General features: G+C 53.3%; 2 protein-coding genes across 18 annotated transcripts in view; both read right to left on the reverse strand.

The window, feature by feature from the left end:
* Window positions 1–10,540, reverse strand: part of LOC103463242 (myomegalin-like) — a 37,750-nt gene extending 27,210 nt beyond the window's left edge. For 16 of the 17 annotated variants that reach the window (XM_081605901.1, XM_081605900.1, XM_081605897.1 and 13 more), the window contains exons 1-9: window positions 9,097–10,540; window positions 4,678–4,815; window positions 4,473–4,592; window positions 3,669–3,746; window positions 2,775–2,984; window positions 2,548–2,706; window positions 778–873; window positions 564–701; window positions 319–498 (exon numbers count right to left, since the gene is read on the reverse strand). In XM_081605901.1, coding sequence (XP_081462027.1) covers window positions 319–498; window positions 564–701; window positions 778–873; window positions 2,548–2,706; window positions 2,775–2,984; window positions 3,669–3,746; window positions 4,473–4,592; window positions 4,678–4,815; window positions 9,097–10,098 — 2,121 coding nt within the window. In that variant the 5' untranslated portion in view covers window positions 10,099–10,540. The remainder of the gene's footprint in view (window positions 1–318; window positions 499–563; window positions 702–777; window positions 874–2,547; window positions 2,707–2,774; window positions 2,985–3,668; window positions 3,747–4,472; window positions 4,593–4,677; window positions 4,816–9,096) is intronic. The other variant, XM_081605902.1, reaches the window with a different exon arrangement.
* Window positions 10,541–10,674: 134 nt separating this feature from the next.
* Window positions 10,675–13,022, reverse strand: part of LOC103463200 (myomegalin) — a 50,096-nt gene continuing 47,748 nt past the window's right edge. Inside the window, exon 10 of the mRNA XM_081605911.1 lies at window positions 10,675–11,825. Coding sequence (XP_081462037.1) covers window positions 11,670–11,825 — 156 coding nt within the window. The 3' untranslated portion in view covers window positions 10,675–11,669. The remainder of the gene's footprint in view (window positions 11,826–13,022) is intronic.

Below are 13,022 nucleotides of genomic sequence, written 5' to 3' on the forward strand. Positions count from 1 at the left end.
GCCTGTTAGCTTCATGTAGCCTGTTAGCTTCATGTAGCTCCATGTAGCCTGTTAGCTCCATGTAGCCTGTTAGCGTTAGCTTCATGTAGCCTGTTAGCCTCATGTAGCTTTACTGGCTAACTTTGCTCCTTCACTTAGACAAGAGAAGCTAAGAGAAGCTAAGCTAAGCTGTGCTGAGCGTTTATTTATTTTGTATATCTGAAATGTTCCAGTGTTAAATATTCATTGAACGATTATTGATTATTAGCATCATATTAGCTGAAATGGTCTCAGAACATTATTGATTATCCAGATGACTTCTGGGAACGTTTACATCACCTGGGCCTCCTGCGTGCGAGCGAGCAGCGCCGCCTGCAGCTGCTCGATGACGCCGTCTCTCTCCCTCAGGATTTGACTGGTCCGCTCGTCGGAGTCCCGCTGCCGCCGCCGGACGCCGGCGCAGGCGTCGTCCAGCTGCTGCAGCTGCAGCTCCTTCCCCCTCAGCAGCGCCTGCAGGCTCTGGGTCAGACACACAGACGGTGGGCGGGGAGCCGGAGCCTCGCCTCGCCGCTGCGAACACTTACAGCGATGGTTTCCTCGTTGTGGGCCAGAACGCGGCGCTGCCTCTCCAGGTCGCGCTCCTTCTCCCGCAGCAGCAGCTGCAGCCGCCGGCTCGCCGCGTCCCGCTGCTGCGCCGAGCGAAACGCCTGGTCCGATGCTCGCTGCAGCAGGCGGAGACAGCGGGTCAGGTTTCAGTTTAACGATGATGATGGAGTTAAACCGGAGGATCTGCTTCACCTGCAGCGCTGCGTCTCGCTGCGCTATTCGCTGCCGCAGCTTCTGCAGCACAGAGTCTCGGTTCTCCTTCTGCTCCTTCAGCATGTCGCCGTTTTCCTGCAGCACAAATCAATACGTTTATTGATTAATGGAAGAAAAGGAGGAGAAACTTTTATATTAGTCTGAAAATGATGAAAACATGGAAGAGAAAATTTAATATTTAGTTAAATGTTGAAAAGGAACCGTTCAAATTTAATAATGAGGTGGAACATGAATCCTAAATCTAGAAACTGAAACGAATAAAAGGAATCTTGATATTTTTACTGATGTCGTTTAGTAGCCTGTTAGCTTCATGTAGCTCCATGTAGCCTGTTAGCTTCATGTAGCCTGTTAGCTTCATGTAGCTCCATGTAGCCTGTTAGCTTCATGTAGCCTGTTAGCTTCATGTAGCTCCATGTAGCCTGTTAGCTTCATGTAGCCTGTTAGCTTCATGTAGCTCCATGTAGCCTGTTAGCTTCATGTAGCCTGTTAGCTTCATCTAGCTCCATGTAGCCTGTTAGCTTCATGTAGCCTGTTAGCTTCATGTAGCCTGTTAGCTTCATGTAGCTCCATGTAGCCTGTTAGCTTCATCTAGCTCCATGTAGCCTGTTAGCTTCATGTAGCCTGTTAGCTTCATGTAGCTCCATGTAGCCTGTTAGCTTCATGTAGCCTGTTAGCTTCATGTAGCTCCATGTAGCCTGTTAGCTTCATGTAGCCTGTTAGCTTCATGTAGCTCCATGTAGCCTGTTAGCTTCATGTAGCCTGTTAGCTTCATCTAGCTCCATGTAGCCTGTTAGCTTCATGTAGCCTGTTAGCTTCATGTAGCCTGTTAGCTTCATGTAGCTCCATGTAGCCTGTTAGCTTCATGTAGCCTGTTAGCTTCATGTAGCCTGTTAGCTTCATGTAGCTCCATGTAGCCTGTTAGCTTCATGTAGCCTGTTAGCTTCATCTAGCTCCATGTAGCCTGTTAGCTTCATGTAGCTCCATGTAGCCTGTTAGCTTCATGTAGCCTGTTAGCTTCATCTAGCTCCATGTAGCCTGTTAGCTTCATCTAGCTCCATGTAGCCTGTTAGCTTCATCTAGCTCCATGTAGCCTGTTAGCTTCATGTAGCCTGTTAGCTTCATGTAGCCTGTTAGCTTCATGTAGCCTGTTAGCTTCATGTAGCCTGTTAGCTTCATGTAGCTCCATGTAGCCTGTTAGCTTCATCTAGCTCCATGTAGCCTGTTAGCTTCATGTAACCTGGTTAGTCCTGGTTAGTCCAGGACTAACCAGGTGCTGGTTAGTCCTGGACTAACCGTGGTTAGTTCTGGTTAACCCTGGTTAGTCATGTTTAACTCTGGTTAGTCCTGGTTAACCCTGGTTAACTCTGGTTAGTCCTGGTTAACCCTGGTTAACTCTGGTTAGTCCTGGTTAACCCTGGTTAGTCATGTTTAACTCTGGTTAGTCCTGGTTAACCCTGGTGAGTCCTGGTTAACCCTGGTTAGTCATGTTTAACCCTGGTTAGTCCTGGTTAACCCTGGTTAGTCCTGGTTAACCCTGGTTAACCCTGGTTAACCCTGGTTAACCCTGGTTAGTCATGTTTAACCCTGGTTAGTCCTGGTTAACCCTGGTTAGTCCTGGTTAACCCTGGTTAGTCCTGGTTAGTCCTCAGTTTCCTGTAGTTCATCGCCTCTTGTTGAAACGTCTTTTTAAAATAAATAACATGATAAAACGTTAAACTTTCGCTCTGCTGCTGCAGTTTGACCTCTGACCTGAAGCAGCTGCTCCTTCAGCTGCAGGTCGGCCCTCAGCTCGGCGACGCTGCGCTCTCTCTCCTCCCTCTCCAGCCGTCTCTCTTGCTCGCCCTCGCTCAGCTGCTCCTCCCTCGCCTGCAGGTCGGACCGGACCGTCTGCAGAATCAGCTGCAGCTCCTGGACACAGAAACCCATCAGAACCTCTGCGGCCGGCGCCAGTCGGGTCAGTCGGCGGCTCTGCTGACCCGGTTGTGTCGCTCCGTCTCCCTGCGGTGCTGCAGCGCCCCCTGCAGGTCTCTCTCCAGCCTCTCCAGGGCCCGGTTCTGATCCTCCTGAGCGCGGTCCGCCCGGCGCTGAGCGCGCTGGGCCGCCTGCAGCTCCAGCTGAGCCTGGAACAGCGCCCCCTGCAGGGCCAGAACCTCGCCCCGACCCGGAGCCGCCTCGGTGCCGGACAGCTACGGGTTGGGGAGGGGCGGCGGGTCAGTTAGCTGCACTGTACAAATGCATGTCTGCATTCTGCTAACAACAAACAGTAACATGACGTTAGCATGTTACTGTAGCATTTCTATAGTAACATGCTAACGACAGAGTGACATGACGTTAGCATGTTAATGTGGCGTTTCCATGGTAACATGCTAACGACAGAGTAACATGACGTTAGCATGTTACTGTGGCGTTTCCATGGTAACATGCTAACGACAGAGTAACATGACGTTAGGATGTTAATGTGGCGTTTCCATGGTAACATGCTAACGACAGAGTAACATGACGTTAGCATGTTACTGTGGCGTTTCTATAGTAACATGCTAACAACAGAGTAACATGATGTTAGCATGTTACTGTGGCGTTTCCATAGTAACATGCTAACGACAGAGTAACATGACGTTAGCATGTTACTGTGGTGTTTCCATAGTAACATGCTAACGACAAAGAGTAACATGACGTTAGCATGTTACTGTGGCGTTTCCATAGTAACATGCTAACGACAAAGAGTAACATGACGTTAGCATGCTACTGTGGCGTTTCCACAGGTCACATGACGCAAAAACAGAAAATTAAACCAAATATTTCTGTTTGCATGAGGCCCTGAAGTAAACATGAGGTAATTCAGCCTCATGGTGGCGCCGCCAGGCTCCAACCTGGCTGCGGTCGGCGGCCTCCCTGAGGGATCGCAGCGCCTGGCTCTGCTCCTCCAAGGCTCGGCTCAGGTCAGAAACCTGCAACACATAAACCTGGAGATGCAGCTGTTGCTCATTCAGCTCGTGGAACAAACTCTGAACAATCAAAACCTCTTTATTCGCTCTGCCGGCTGCGCTACGCACAGGCCCGTTGCCATAGCAACAGCAGCTCCACTATCGAATCGGGATTCAAAAACACGACGATCAGAACATTCAGTCTGTCACAGATCCACGTTTTCAGGCTTGATGTTTATTTTGTGATCGTTTCTAACTGAACAAATTCTGCAGCATCTACATGTTACGACTGTCAAAGTCAAGCTAGCATGACTGAGCTACGTCCCTCTTCCTGCTTATCGTTTCATAATTTAAACTTTTCCTGTCAGTGTTGAACTTAGCAAAGCAAAGCGTCTGTTTTCCTTTCACATGTCAGAGGTACGTTGAAGAGCGCTGCGTTACTAACAGCTAGCAGCAGTGTTAGCTGCTAGCATCGTTAGCCAGCAGCTGCTAGCATCGTTAGCCAGCTACTCTTAGCATTGTTAGCCAGCAGCTGCTAGGATTGTTAGCCAGCAGCTCTTAGCATCGTTAGCCAGCAGCTGCTAGGATTGTTAGCCAGCAGCTCTTAGCATCGTTAGCCAGCAGCTGCTAGCATCTTTAGCCAGCAGCTGCTAGCCATTGTTAGCCAGCAGCTGTTAGTCATCGTTAGCTAGCAGCTTCTAGCATCGTTAGCCAGCAGCTGCTAGCATGCGGCGCGTCGTGCTGCTTCACCTCGGCCTCCTTGGACCCGACGCCGTCCGTCAGGTTCTGGATGAGCCTCTCCTGCAGCTGCGCCTCGTCCTGCGCCGAGCGCAGCTGCAGCTCCATGGCAGCCAGACGCTCCTGCAGCTTCTGCAGACCAGACAGAAACATCCTCAGCATCTCGGAACCGGACCGGCCCAGAGGCCGGTTCCGGCCCAGAGGCCGGGTCTGGTACCTGGTTCCGAGCCTCGCTCTCTCTGATGTTGACCTGCAGCGATCGGACCTGGATCTGGGCCTGCTGCAGCTCCCCCACACACTGACCCGCGGCGCGCTGGTACCGACTGAGCTGGTGCTGCTGCTCGCCGATCAGCTGCTGGGAGACGCATCAGGGAGACAGGAAACGCATCAGGGAGACAGGAAACGCATCAGGGGGACAGGAAACGCATCAGGGAGACAGGAAACGCATCAGGGAGACAGGAAACGCATCAGGGGGACAGGAAACGCATCAGGGGGACAGGAAACGCATCAGGGAGACAGGAAACGCATCAGGGGGACAGGAAACGCATCAGGGAGACGCATCAGGGAGACAGGAAACGCATCAGGGAGACAGGAAACGCATCAGGGAGACAGGAAACGCATCAGGGAGACGCATCAGGGAGACAGGAAACGCATCAGGGAGACGCATCAGGGGGACAGGAAACGCATCAGGGAGACGCATCAGGGGACAGGAAACGCATCAGGGAGACAGGAAACGCATCAGGGAAACGCATCAGGGAGACAGGAAACGCATCAGGGAGACAGGAAACGCATCAGGGAGACGCATCAGGGGGACAGGAAACGCATCAGGGAGACAGGAAACGCATCAGGGGGACAGGAAACGCATCAGGGGGACAGGAAACGCATCAGGGAGACAGGAAACGCATCAGGGGGACAGGAAACGCATCAGGGGGACAGGAAACGCATCAGGGAGACAGGAAACGCATCAGGGAGACAGGAAACGCATCAGGGAGACAGGAAACGCATCAGGGAGACGCATCAGGGAGACAGGAAACGCATCAGGGAGACAGGAAACGCATCAGGGAGACAGGAAACGCATCAGGGAAACGCATCAGGGAGACAGGACACGCATCAGGGAGACAGGAAACGCATCAGGGAAACGCATCAGGGAGACAGGAAACGCATCAGGGAGACAGGAAACGCATCAGGGAGACAGGAAACGCATCAGGGAGACAGGAAACGCATCAGGGAAACGCATCAGGGAGACAGGAACGCATCAGGGAGACAGGAACGCATCAGGGAAACGCATCAGGGAGACAGGAAACGCATCAGGGAGACAGGAAACGCATCAGGGAGACAGGAAACGCATCAGGGAGACAGGAAACGCATCAGGGAGACAGGAAACGCATCAGGGGGACAGGAAACGCATCAGGGAGACAGGAAACGCATCAGGGAGACGCATCAGGGAGACAGGAAACGCATCAGGGAGACAGGAAACGCATCAGGGAGACAGGAAACGCATCAGGGAGACGCATCAGGGAGACAGGAAACGCATCAGGGAGACAGGAAACGCATCAGGGGGACAGGAAACGCATCAGGGAGACAGGAAACGCATCAGGGAGACAGGAAACGCATCAGGGGACAGGAAACGCATCAGGGGACAGGAAACGCATCAGGGAGACAGGGACAGAACGCATCAGGGAGACAGGAAACGCATCAGGGAGGAAACGCATCAGGGAGACAGGAAACGCATCAGGGGACAGGAAACGCATCAGGGGGACAGGAAACGCATCAGGGAGACAGGAAACGCATCAGGGGGACAGGAAACGCATCAGGGGGACAGGAAACGCATCAGGGAGACAGGAAACGCATCAGGGAGACGCATCAGGGAGACAGGAAACGCATCAGGGAGACAGGAAACGCATCAGGGAGACAGGAAACGCATCAGGGAGACGCATCAGGGAGACAGGAAACGCATCAGGGAGACGCATCAGGGGGACAGGAAACGCATCAGGGAGACGCATCAGGGGACAGGAAACGCATCAGGGAGACAGGAAACGCATCAGGGAAACGCATCAGGGAGACAGGAAACGCATCAGGGAGACAGGAAACGCATCAGGGAGACGCATCAGGGAGACAGGAAACGCATCAGGGAGACAGGAAACGCATCAGGGAGACAGGAAACGCATCAGGGAGACAGGAAACGCATCAGGGAGACGCATCAGGGAGACAGGAAACGCATCAGGGAGACGCATCAGGGGGACAGGAAACGCATCAGGGAGACGCATCAGGGGGACAGGAAACGCATCAGGGAGACAGGAAACGCATCAGGGAAACGCATCAGGGAGACAGGAAACGCATCAGGGAGACAGGAAACGCATCAGGGAGACGCATCAGGGGGACAGGAAACGCATCAGGGAGACAGGAAACGCATCAGGGGGACAGGAAACGCATCAGGGAGACAGGAAACGCATCAGGGGGACAGGAAACGCATCAGGGAGACAGGAAACGCATCAGGGAGACAGGAAACGCATCAGGGAGACAGGAAACGCATCAGGGGGACAGGAAACGCATCAGGGGGACAGGAAACGCATCAGGGGGACAGGAAACGCATCAGGGAGACAGGAAACGCATCAGGGGGACAGGAAACGCATCAGGGAGACAGGAAACGCATCAGGGGGACAGGAAACGCATCAGGGAGACAGGAAACGCATCAGGGAGACAGGAAACGCATCAGGGGGACAGGAAACGCATCAGGGGACAGGAAACGCATCAGGGAGACAGGAAACGCATCAGGGGACAGGAAACGCATCAGGGGACAGGAAACGCATCAGGGGACAGGAAACGCATCAGGAGACAGGAAACGCATCAGGAGACAGGAACGCATCAGGGAGACGCATCAGGGAGACAGGAAACGCATCAGGGAGACAGGAAACGCATCAGGGAGACAGGAAACGCATCAGGGAGACGCATCAGGGAGACAGGAAACGCATCAGGGAGACGCATCAGGGGGACAGGAAACGCATCAGGGAGACGCATCAGGGGGACAGGAAACGCATCAGGGAGACAGGAAACGCATCAGGGAAACGCATCAGGGAGACAGGAAACGCATCAGGGAGACAGGAAACGCATCAGGGAGACGCATCAGGGGGACAGGAAACGCATCAGGGAGACAGGAAACGCATCAGGGGGACAGGAAACGCATCAGGGGGACAGGAAACGCATCAGGGAGACAGGAAACGCATCAGGGGGACAGGAAACGCATCAGGGGGACAGGAAACGCATCAGGGAGACAGGAAACGCATCAGGGAGACAGGAAACGCATCAGGGAGACAGGAAACGCATCAGGGAGACGCATCAGGGAGACAGGAAACGCATCAGGGAGACAGGAAACGCATCAGGGAGACAGGAAACGCATCAGGGAAACGCATCAGGGAGACAGGAAACGCATCAGGGAGACAGGAGACGCATCAGGGAGACAGGAGACGCATCAGGGAGACAGGAAACGCATCAGGGAGACAGGAAACGCATCAGGGAGACGCATCAGGGAGACAGGAAACGCATCAGGGAGACAGGAAACGCATCAGGGAGACAGGAAACGCATCAGGGAAACGCATCAGGGAGACAGGACACGCATCAGGGAGACAGGAAACGCATCAGGGAAACGCATCAGGGAGACAGGAAACGCATCAGGGAGACAGGAAACGCATCAGGGAGACAGGAAACGCATCAGGGAGACAGGAGACGCATCAGGGAGACAGGAGACGCATCAGGGAGACAGGAAACGCATCAGGGAGACAGGAAACGCATCAGGGGGACAGGAAACGCATCAGGAGCAGAAATCTGGTGAAACGTTCCAGTTTTTCTGACTGAATCTCGTTTTTAGCCTGAAAAGCTGCTGCAGGAAACATCCGGTTGCTTCTGATCGAACCTCCGACTTCGTTTAGCGTCGTGGCTTTACGAGCGAAACCAAATTCCAAGATGGAGGACGCGGCGCTGCTGCTGGTTCTGAAGGACGAAGTGAAGGTCGCCTGCAGCCTCCTGGGTAAACTGGGTAAACTGGGAGCTCACCATTTACATCACAATGGGAGCTATGAGGGACGCCGCGCCGTGGAGACTGTTGCCAAGGCGACGCAGGGGTTGCTAGGATACGGACGTTGGGGAGCCGTAATGGAGGAGCAACAGGAAAAACTCCCGTTTTAAATCCAGAGCAGGGATGTCCAACATGCGGCCCGGGGGCCGTTTGTGGCCCTTGGGCTGATTTTTTTGTGGCCCCCCAACTGATTTGAGACTGATACAAATTTATCTTATTAAAGATGGTTAAATATTAGCAAGCAACTTAAAATATATCTAAATAAATGCTCTAAATGTGTGAAATGTCTTTCTGCTAAATCAAATCATCCTAAACATTAAAATTAACCCCTTCACTGCTTGATTTTAGTTCTTCTTACGGATGGGTGACATCACGGGCGTAAAATTTTAACCGAGATGTTTTGTAGCAATAAGTTGCTATTTTTTAGTGAACTATGTGACATTATAACATCCAGAAAATGTTCACTAGATGCTCAGTTCCCCAACATGTGGCGCCCCCTGCAGGCGGCGCCCTCCCCGTGGCGCAGGCCCGCTTTTCCCGCCACCGCCTCGGCTCTCCGTCTACCTGCTGGAACGGCAGGTAGTCATCCAGCCACTGCTCCTGCAGCTCCTGCAGCTCCTCCAGCTCCGCCTGCACCACCACCGGGACGGCCGGGTGGGAGGACGGGTTCGGATCCAGCTTGCCTTTGACCAGAACCGGGAGCCTGCTGCCCCTGGGCGGGGTCACCGGCCGGTACTCCCAGCCCCGCAGGAGGCCCAGCAGCGCCTCCGCCCTGGGCAGGGAGCTCCCAGTCTCCTCCGGGTTCGGGTTCGGGTCCGGTTCCTCCTTGGTTCTGTGCAGCTCCAGAGACTCCACGGAGGACGCGGGGCTGTGGCTCCGTTTGTCGGCTGCAGGAACATCCATCGGGACCGGTGTTGCCTCGCAGGTTCTGCTCAGGTCCTCCACCCCCACAGCGGAGGCGGAGTAGCGGGTCGACGGCCCGCAGGAGGTGCTTCTGCGACCGAACCTTCTCGGAACCTTACAGACCGCCTCGTAGTCCGAGTCCGCGACCCGCAGCGCCGCGCAGCCGCGGCACCTGCGGGGCTTCAGGCCGGCCTCGGCTCCGGTGCAGTGGTGGAGCGGCTGGTCCGGCGCCGCGTCCTCCCGATCCGCCCAGGACTCGAACCCGGAGAACACCAGGTCGTCCTGGATCAGGTCCGCGTAGGTTCCGTCCAGCTCCGCGTCCTCCCCGCCGGCCTCCCCCGGGTTGCTCCTGCGGTACAGCCCCGCGACGCAGAGCCGCAGCCGCTCCTTCTCCAGCAGCAGCCGCTGCAGCCGCTCCAGGGACAGCGCCTCCACCCGGGCCACCACCGTGTCGAACCGGAACATCCGCTCCAGCATGAAGGCGCACTTGGAGCAGGCGAACTCCCCGCGGCCGTCCCGGCCCAGCCCGCGGCCCAGGGCGTGGGCCAGCAGCACCTGCAGGCTCAGCTTGGCTGCGGGGTGGAAGATCCAGCGCCGCTGGTTCCCGCACAGTTCCCGGGCGCAGATCCGGCAGGCCTCCTTCATCCTCACCGCGTCCAGCATCCCGCAGGGGTCAGAGGTCACCACTGGTCGTTAATTTTAAATCGCCGCGCAGGCTGGCGGTGATGCGGATGGAAGAAGCTGCGGGGCAAATCTCGCCGGATCCCGCAGATTCTCCTCCTGGGCCGTGATTCTTTTCCCTCCCCGGAAGGTTTCAGGGAAATGGGTGCGCGGCCCCTTTAAATCTTCCCATGACAAGGAAAATAAATCCCGGTTTTCCTCCTGCAGGGTCAGAATCTTCACGGTTCCGGTTCTGGTTCCGGTTAACGGCAGAACCAGCCGCGGACGGAGCGGAACCGCTGCTTTCACTGCGAGGCGGCGACGGAGAGGAGCACGAAGATCCTCTATGGCAGACAGGATGCGTCACTCCGCAACCAAAGATCATATGTATGAAGGAAGATGCTCCACTCCAGAAACTACAAAAATCCCCGATGAATGGCTGTACTGTGACTGTGGCGCCACCATGTGGCCAGGTCGCAGAATGCAGCTTTAATCAGAGACATGGAGAAACTTTTATTATGCGTATTTAAGTAACATCCGCGTCTTCCTCTTTTTATGATTAAATATCCAAAAATAGCATTTAATTTCCCCAAAATGTTTAATTTATGTAAAATGCCTTCACTGGGAGAAAAGTGTGACATGAGTCAAATTCATTGTTTCCACAAACTGATATTTATTTACTTTTATATTAATAGACTTTTGTCCTCAACACAGTTTAAATAAATCTGTTGCAGTATTTAGCATCATGTATTAAACACTCTGCACACTCACATGAAAAAAAATCAAAGATTTCTTGAGGGCAACACTTCATGAAATTCCCCAAGAAAAGAAAACGAGGCAGACTTTTAAAGGAAACTGGATCAGAAAGCGGATTGTCGTGGAATTTGTGGAGGAGTGAGACCTCTTGAGAGCGAAGCCTGGCTTCTCTGGCCTGGTCTTCACCTCACCGTCTGCATACAACCAGGAAATGTCCTCCAGAAATGGATCACTTCCTCCTGGAGAGTAAAAAGCATCCCGACAGCGAGCTTCTGGTTACCGGTGGAAGAATCTGGAAATAAAATCCTCTGGGTTTGAAAACATGAAGCGTTTCTGGTGCAGGTTGGACTGGATTTGGTTTTGAAGGACAGAATCTCCTGCTGCAGTTTTGGAGAAGAGCTTCCAGGCTGTTGTCTTAAAGGGACAGTCCGCCTCAGAATGAGCTGAAATGTTTCAGTGGGACCAGAGACGGACGGACGGACGGCTGGTGACGTCAAACTGAAAGCTGCTTTCTTCATCCCAACAGGAGTTCAACTCTGACGCGACGGGAGGAAAGCAGCAGCAGCAGCCAGTCTACCAACGTTTCTGAGCAGGCCTCTCCCATCCGTTACGACAGACATCATCACTGCTAATCCGCCTCCTTTGCTCTAGACGCTCCTGGTTTCATGGAGCCGGGGATCAGATCCTTAAACTCTGGCTGGGTGTTTGTTTCCGCTCTGGTTGCCAAAGATCTTCTATTTCCCGTCGTGAAGGAAGGAAGAGACGCTTCGAACTTCCTGCTTCACCTGTTCAGCTCCTCTGGGATTTCAGGTCAGAGTTCAGGTATTATTTGTAAAAATAAAAATAAAAAAACGCTGTTGCCACGGTAACGCACCCGGAAAGTTAAAAAAGGACGGAAATCGTTGCAGCCGAACAGCAGACACGGAAACGACCCGACCCAGAAAGCGGCGCCGCCACCAGCAGCAGCAGCTGATCTGAGGATTCAGAAGTTGAACAAACATCTAAAGCTCCATTTTTACTGACATGAATCGTGTTTCAGCCGCTTCGGGTTTCTGTTTCCACGCAGCAGAGCACAGGGAGCCGTCAGGGTGGAAGTTTGCCGCGTCGTTTATCACGTATCGGGATAAACTTCTTAACGCGATCAGTTTGTCACAACAGATTCCAATCAATGATGTTGAAAACCCATAAAACTGACATTATGCTCAGGAATCATGTCGTCTACGAACGAACGTGGAGCTAAAGCCTGGAGTCCCAAATGAAGCCGCTGCAAGTGGGAACGTTTGAAAGGTCCGTTTCTGTGGGGCTCTTATTGCTGTGACGCTCAGTCATTTACGTCGCCATGACAACTGGTTCAAGCCCGTTTCCGGGGCAACCGGTTTCACCGCCAAACGTCTCCATCCGTCACAGCGAGCAGCATCTACGTTGACAGATCTACGGCCATGCGGGGTTTGTTTTCCCGGACCGCCGCCGGATCCACATCCGTCACCGTCCGGACGCCACGGCAACCATCCATCGTCTGGGACGAGGCTCGCAATCAAAGATCAATTAATCCCAATCAGGGAGAAGTGCCAAACATGGCCGACTGACGGACGAGCCGTCGCCGTGGTTTCCTCTCCCGCTCCTCGTTGCTCCGAACGGTCAGCGGGTCGCGATTACAAACTAACTTACTGACGAACGTTTACGATTTATTACAAACGGAAGTTTTAACGTAACATTTTAAAAACCGAAGAAGCTTCATAAAGTACATCTGTCTGCTGCAAGGTGCAAAGAAAACAGAAAAGTAGAATAAATTACGGTTATTTAGATAAAATGTGCATAAAAAGCAGAGATCCACAGCAGATTTTACGCTGGTTCACCAGCAGGTGGCGCCACAGCAGGAATTCATTTAGAAAATAAACCGATTATTGGAGTTTCTGGGGTTTTATTCGGTGCGGTAAAAGCAGGAAAGACCAACTGTGTGTCGTTTTGTGAGGCTGGTTTTCAGGCCTGGTTTCAGATTTCAGGCCGAAACATTTCGACTTTAACTTCCCGAAAGCAGCCGATCGGTTTCATCAAACATGCTTGAGGAAATTTAGCCGCCGTGTTGGACGTGATTTTGATGAAGCCCAGAGGTCCGAACACACGGCCCTGTGGGATCCCACCATCGTTTCAGCAGAAGCTGCTCAGGCGTC

Source organism: Poecilia reticulata, chromosome 4 (assembly GCF_904066995.2).
Source record: "Poecilia reticulata chromosome 4, P_reticulata-male-v2, whole genome shotgun sequence".
In the NCBI taxonomy this organism is placed as follows: domain Eukaryota; kingdom Metazoa; phylum Chordata; class Actinopteri; order Cyprinodontiformes; family Poeciliidae; genus Poecilia; species Poecilia reticulata.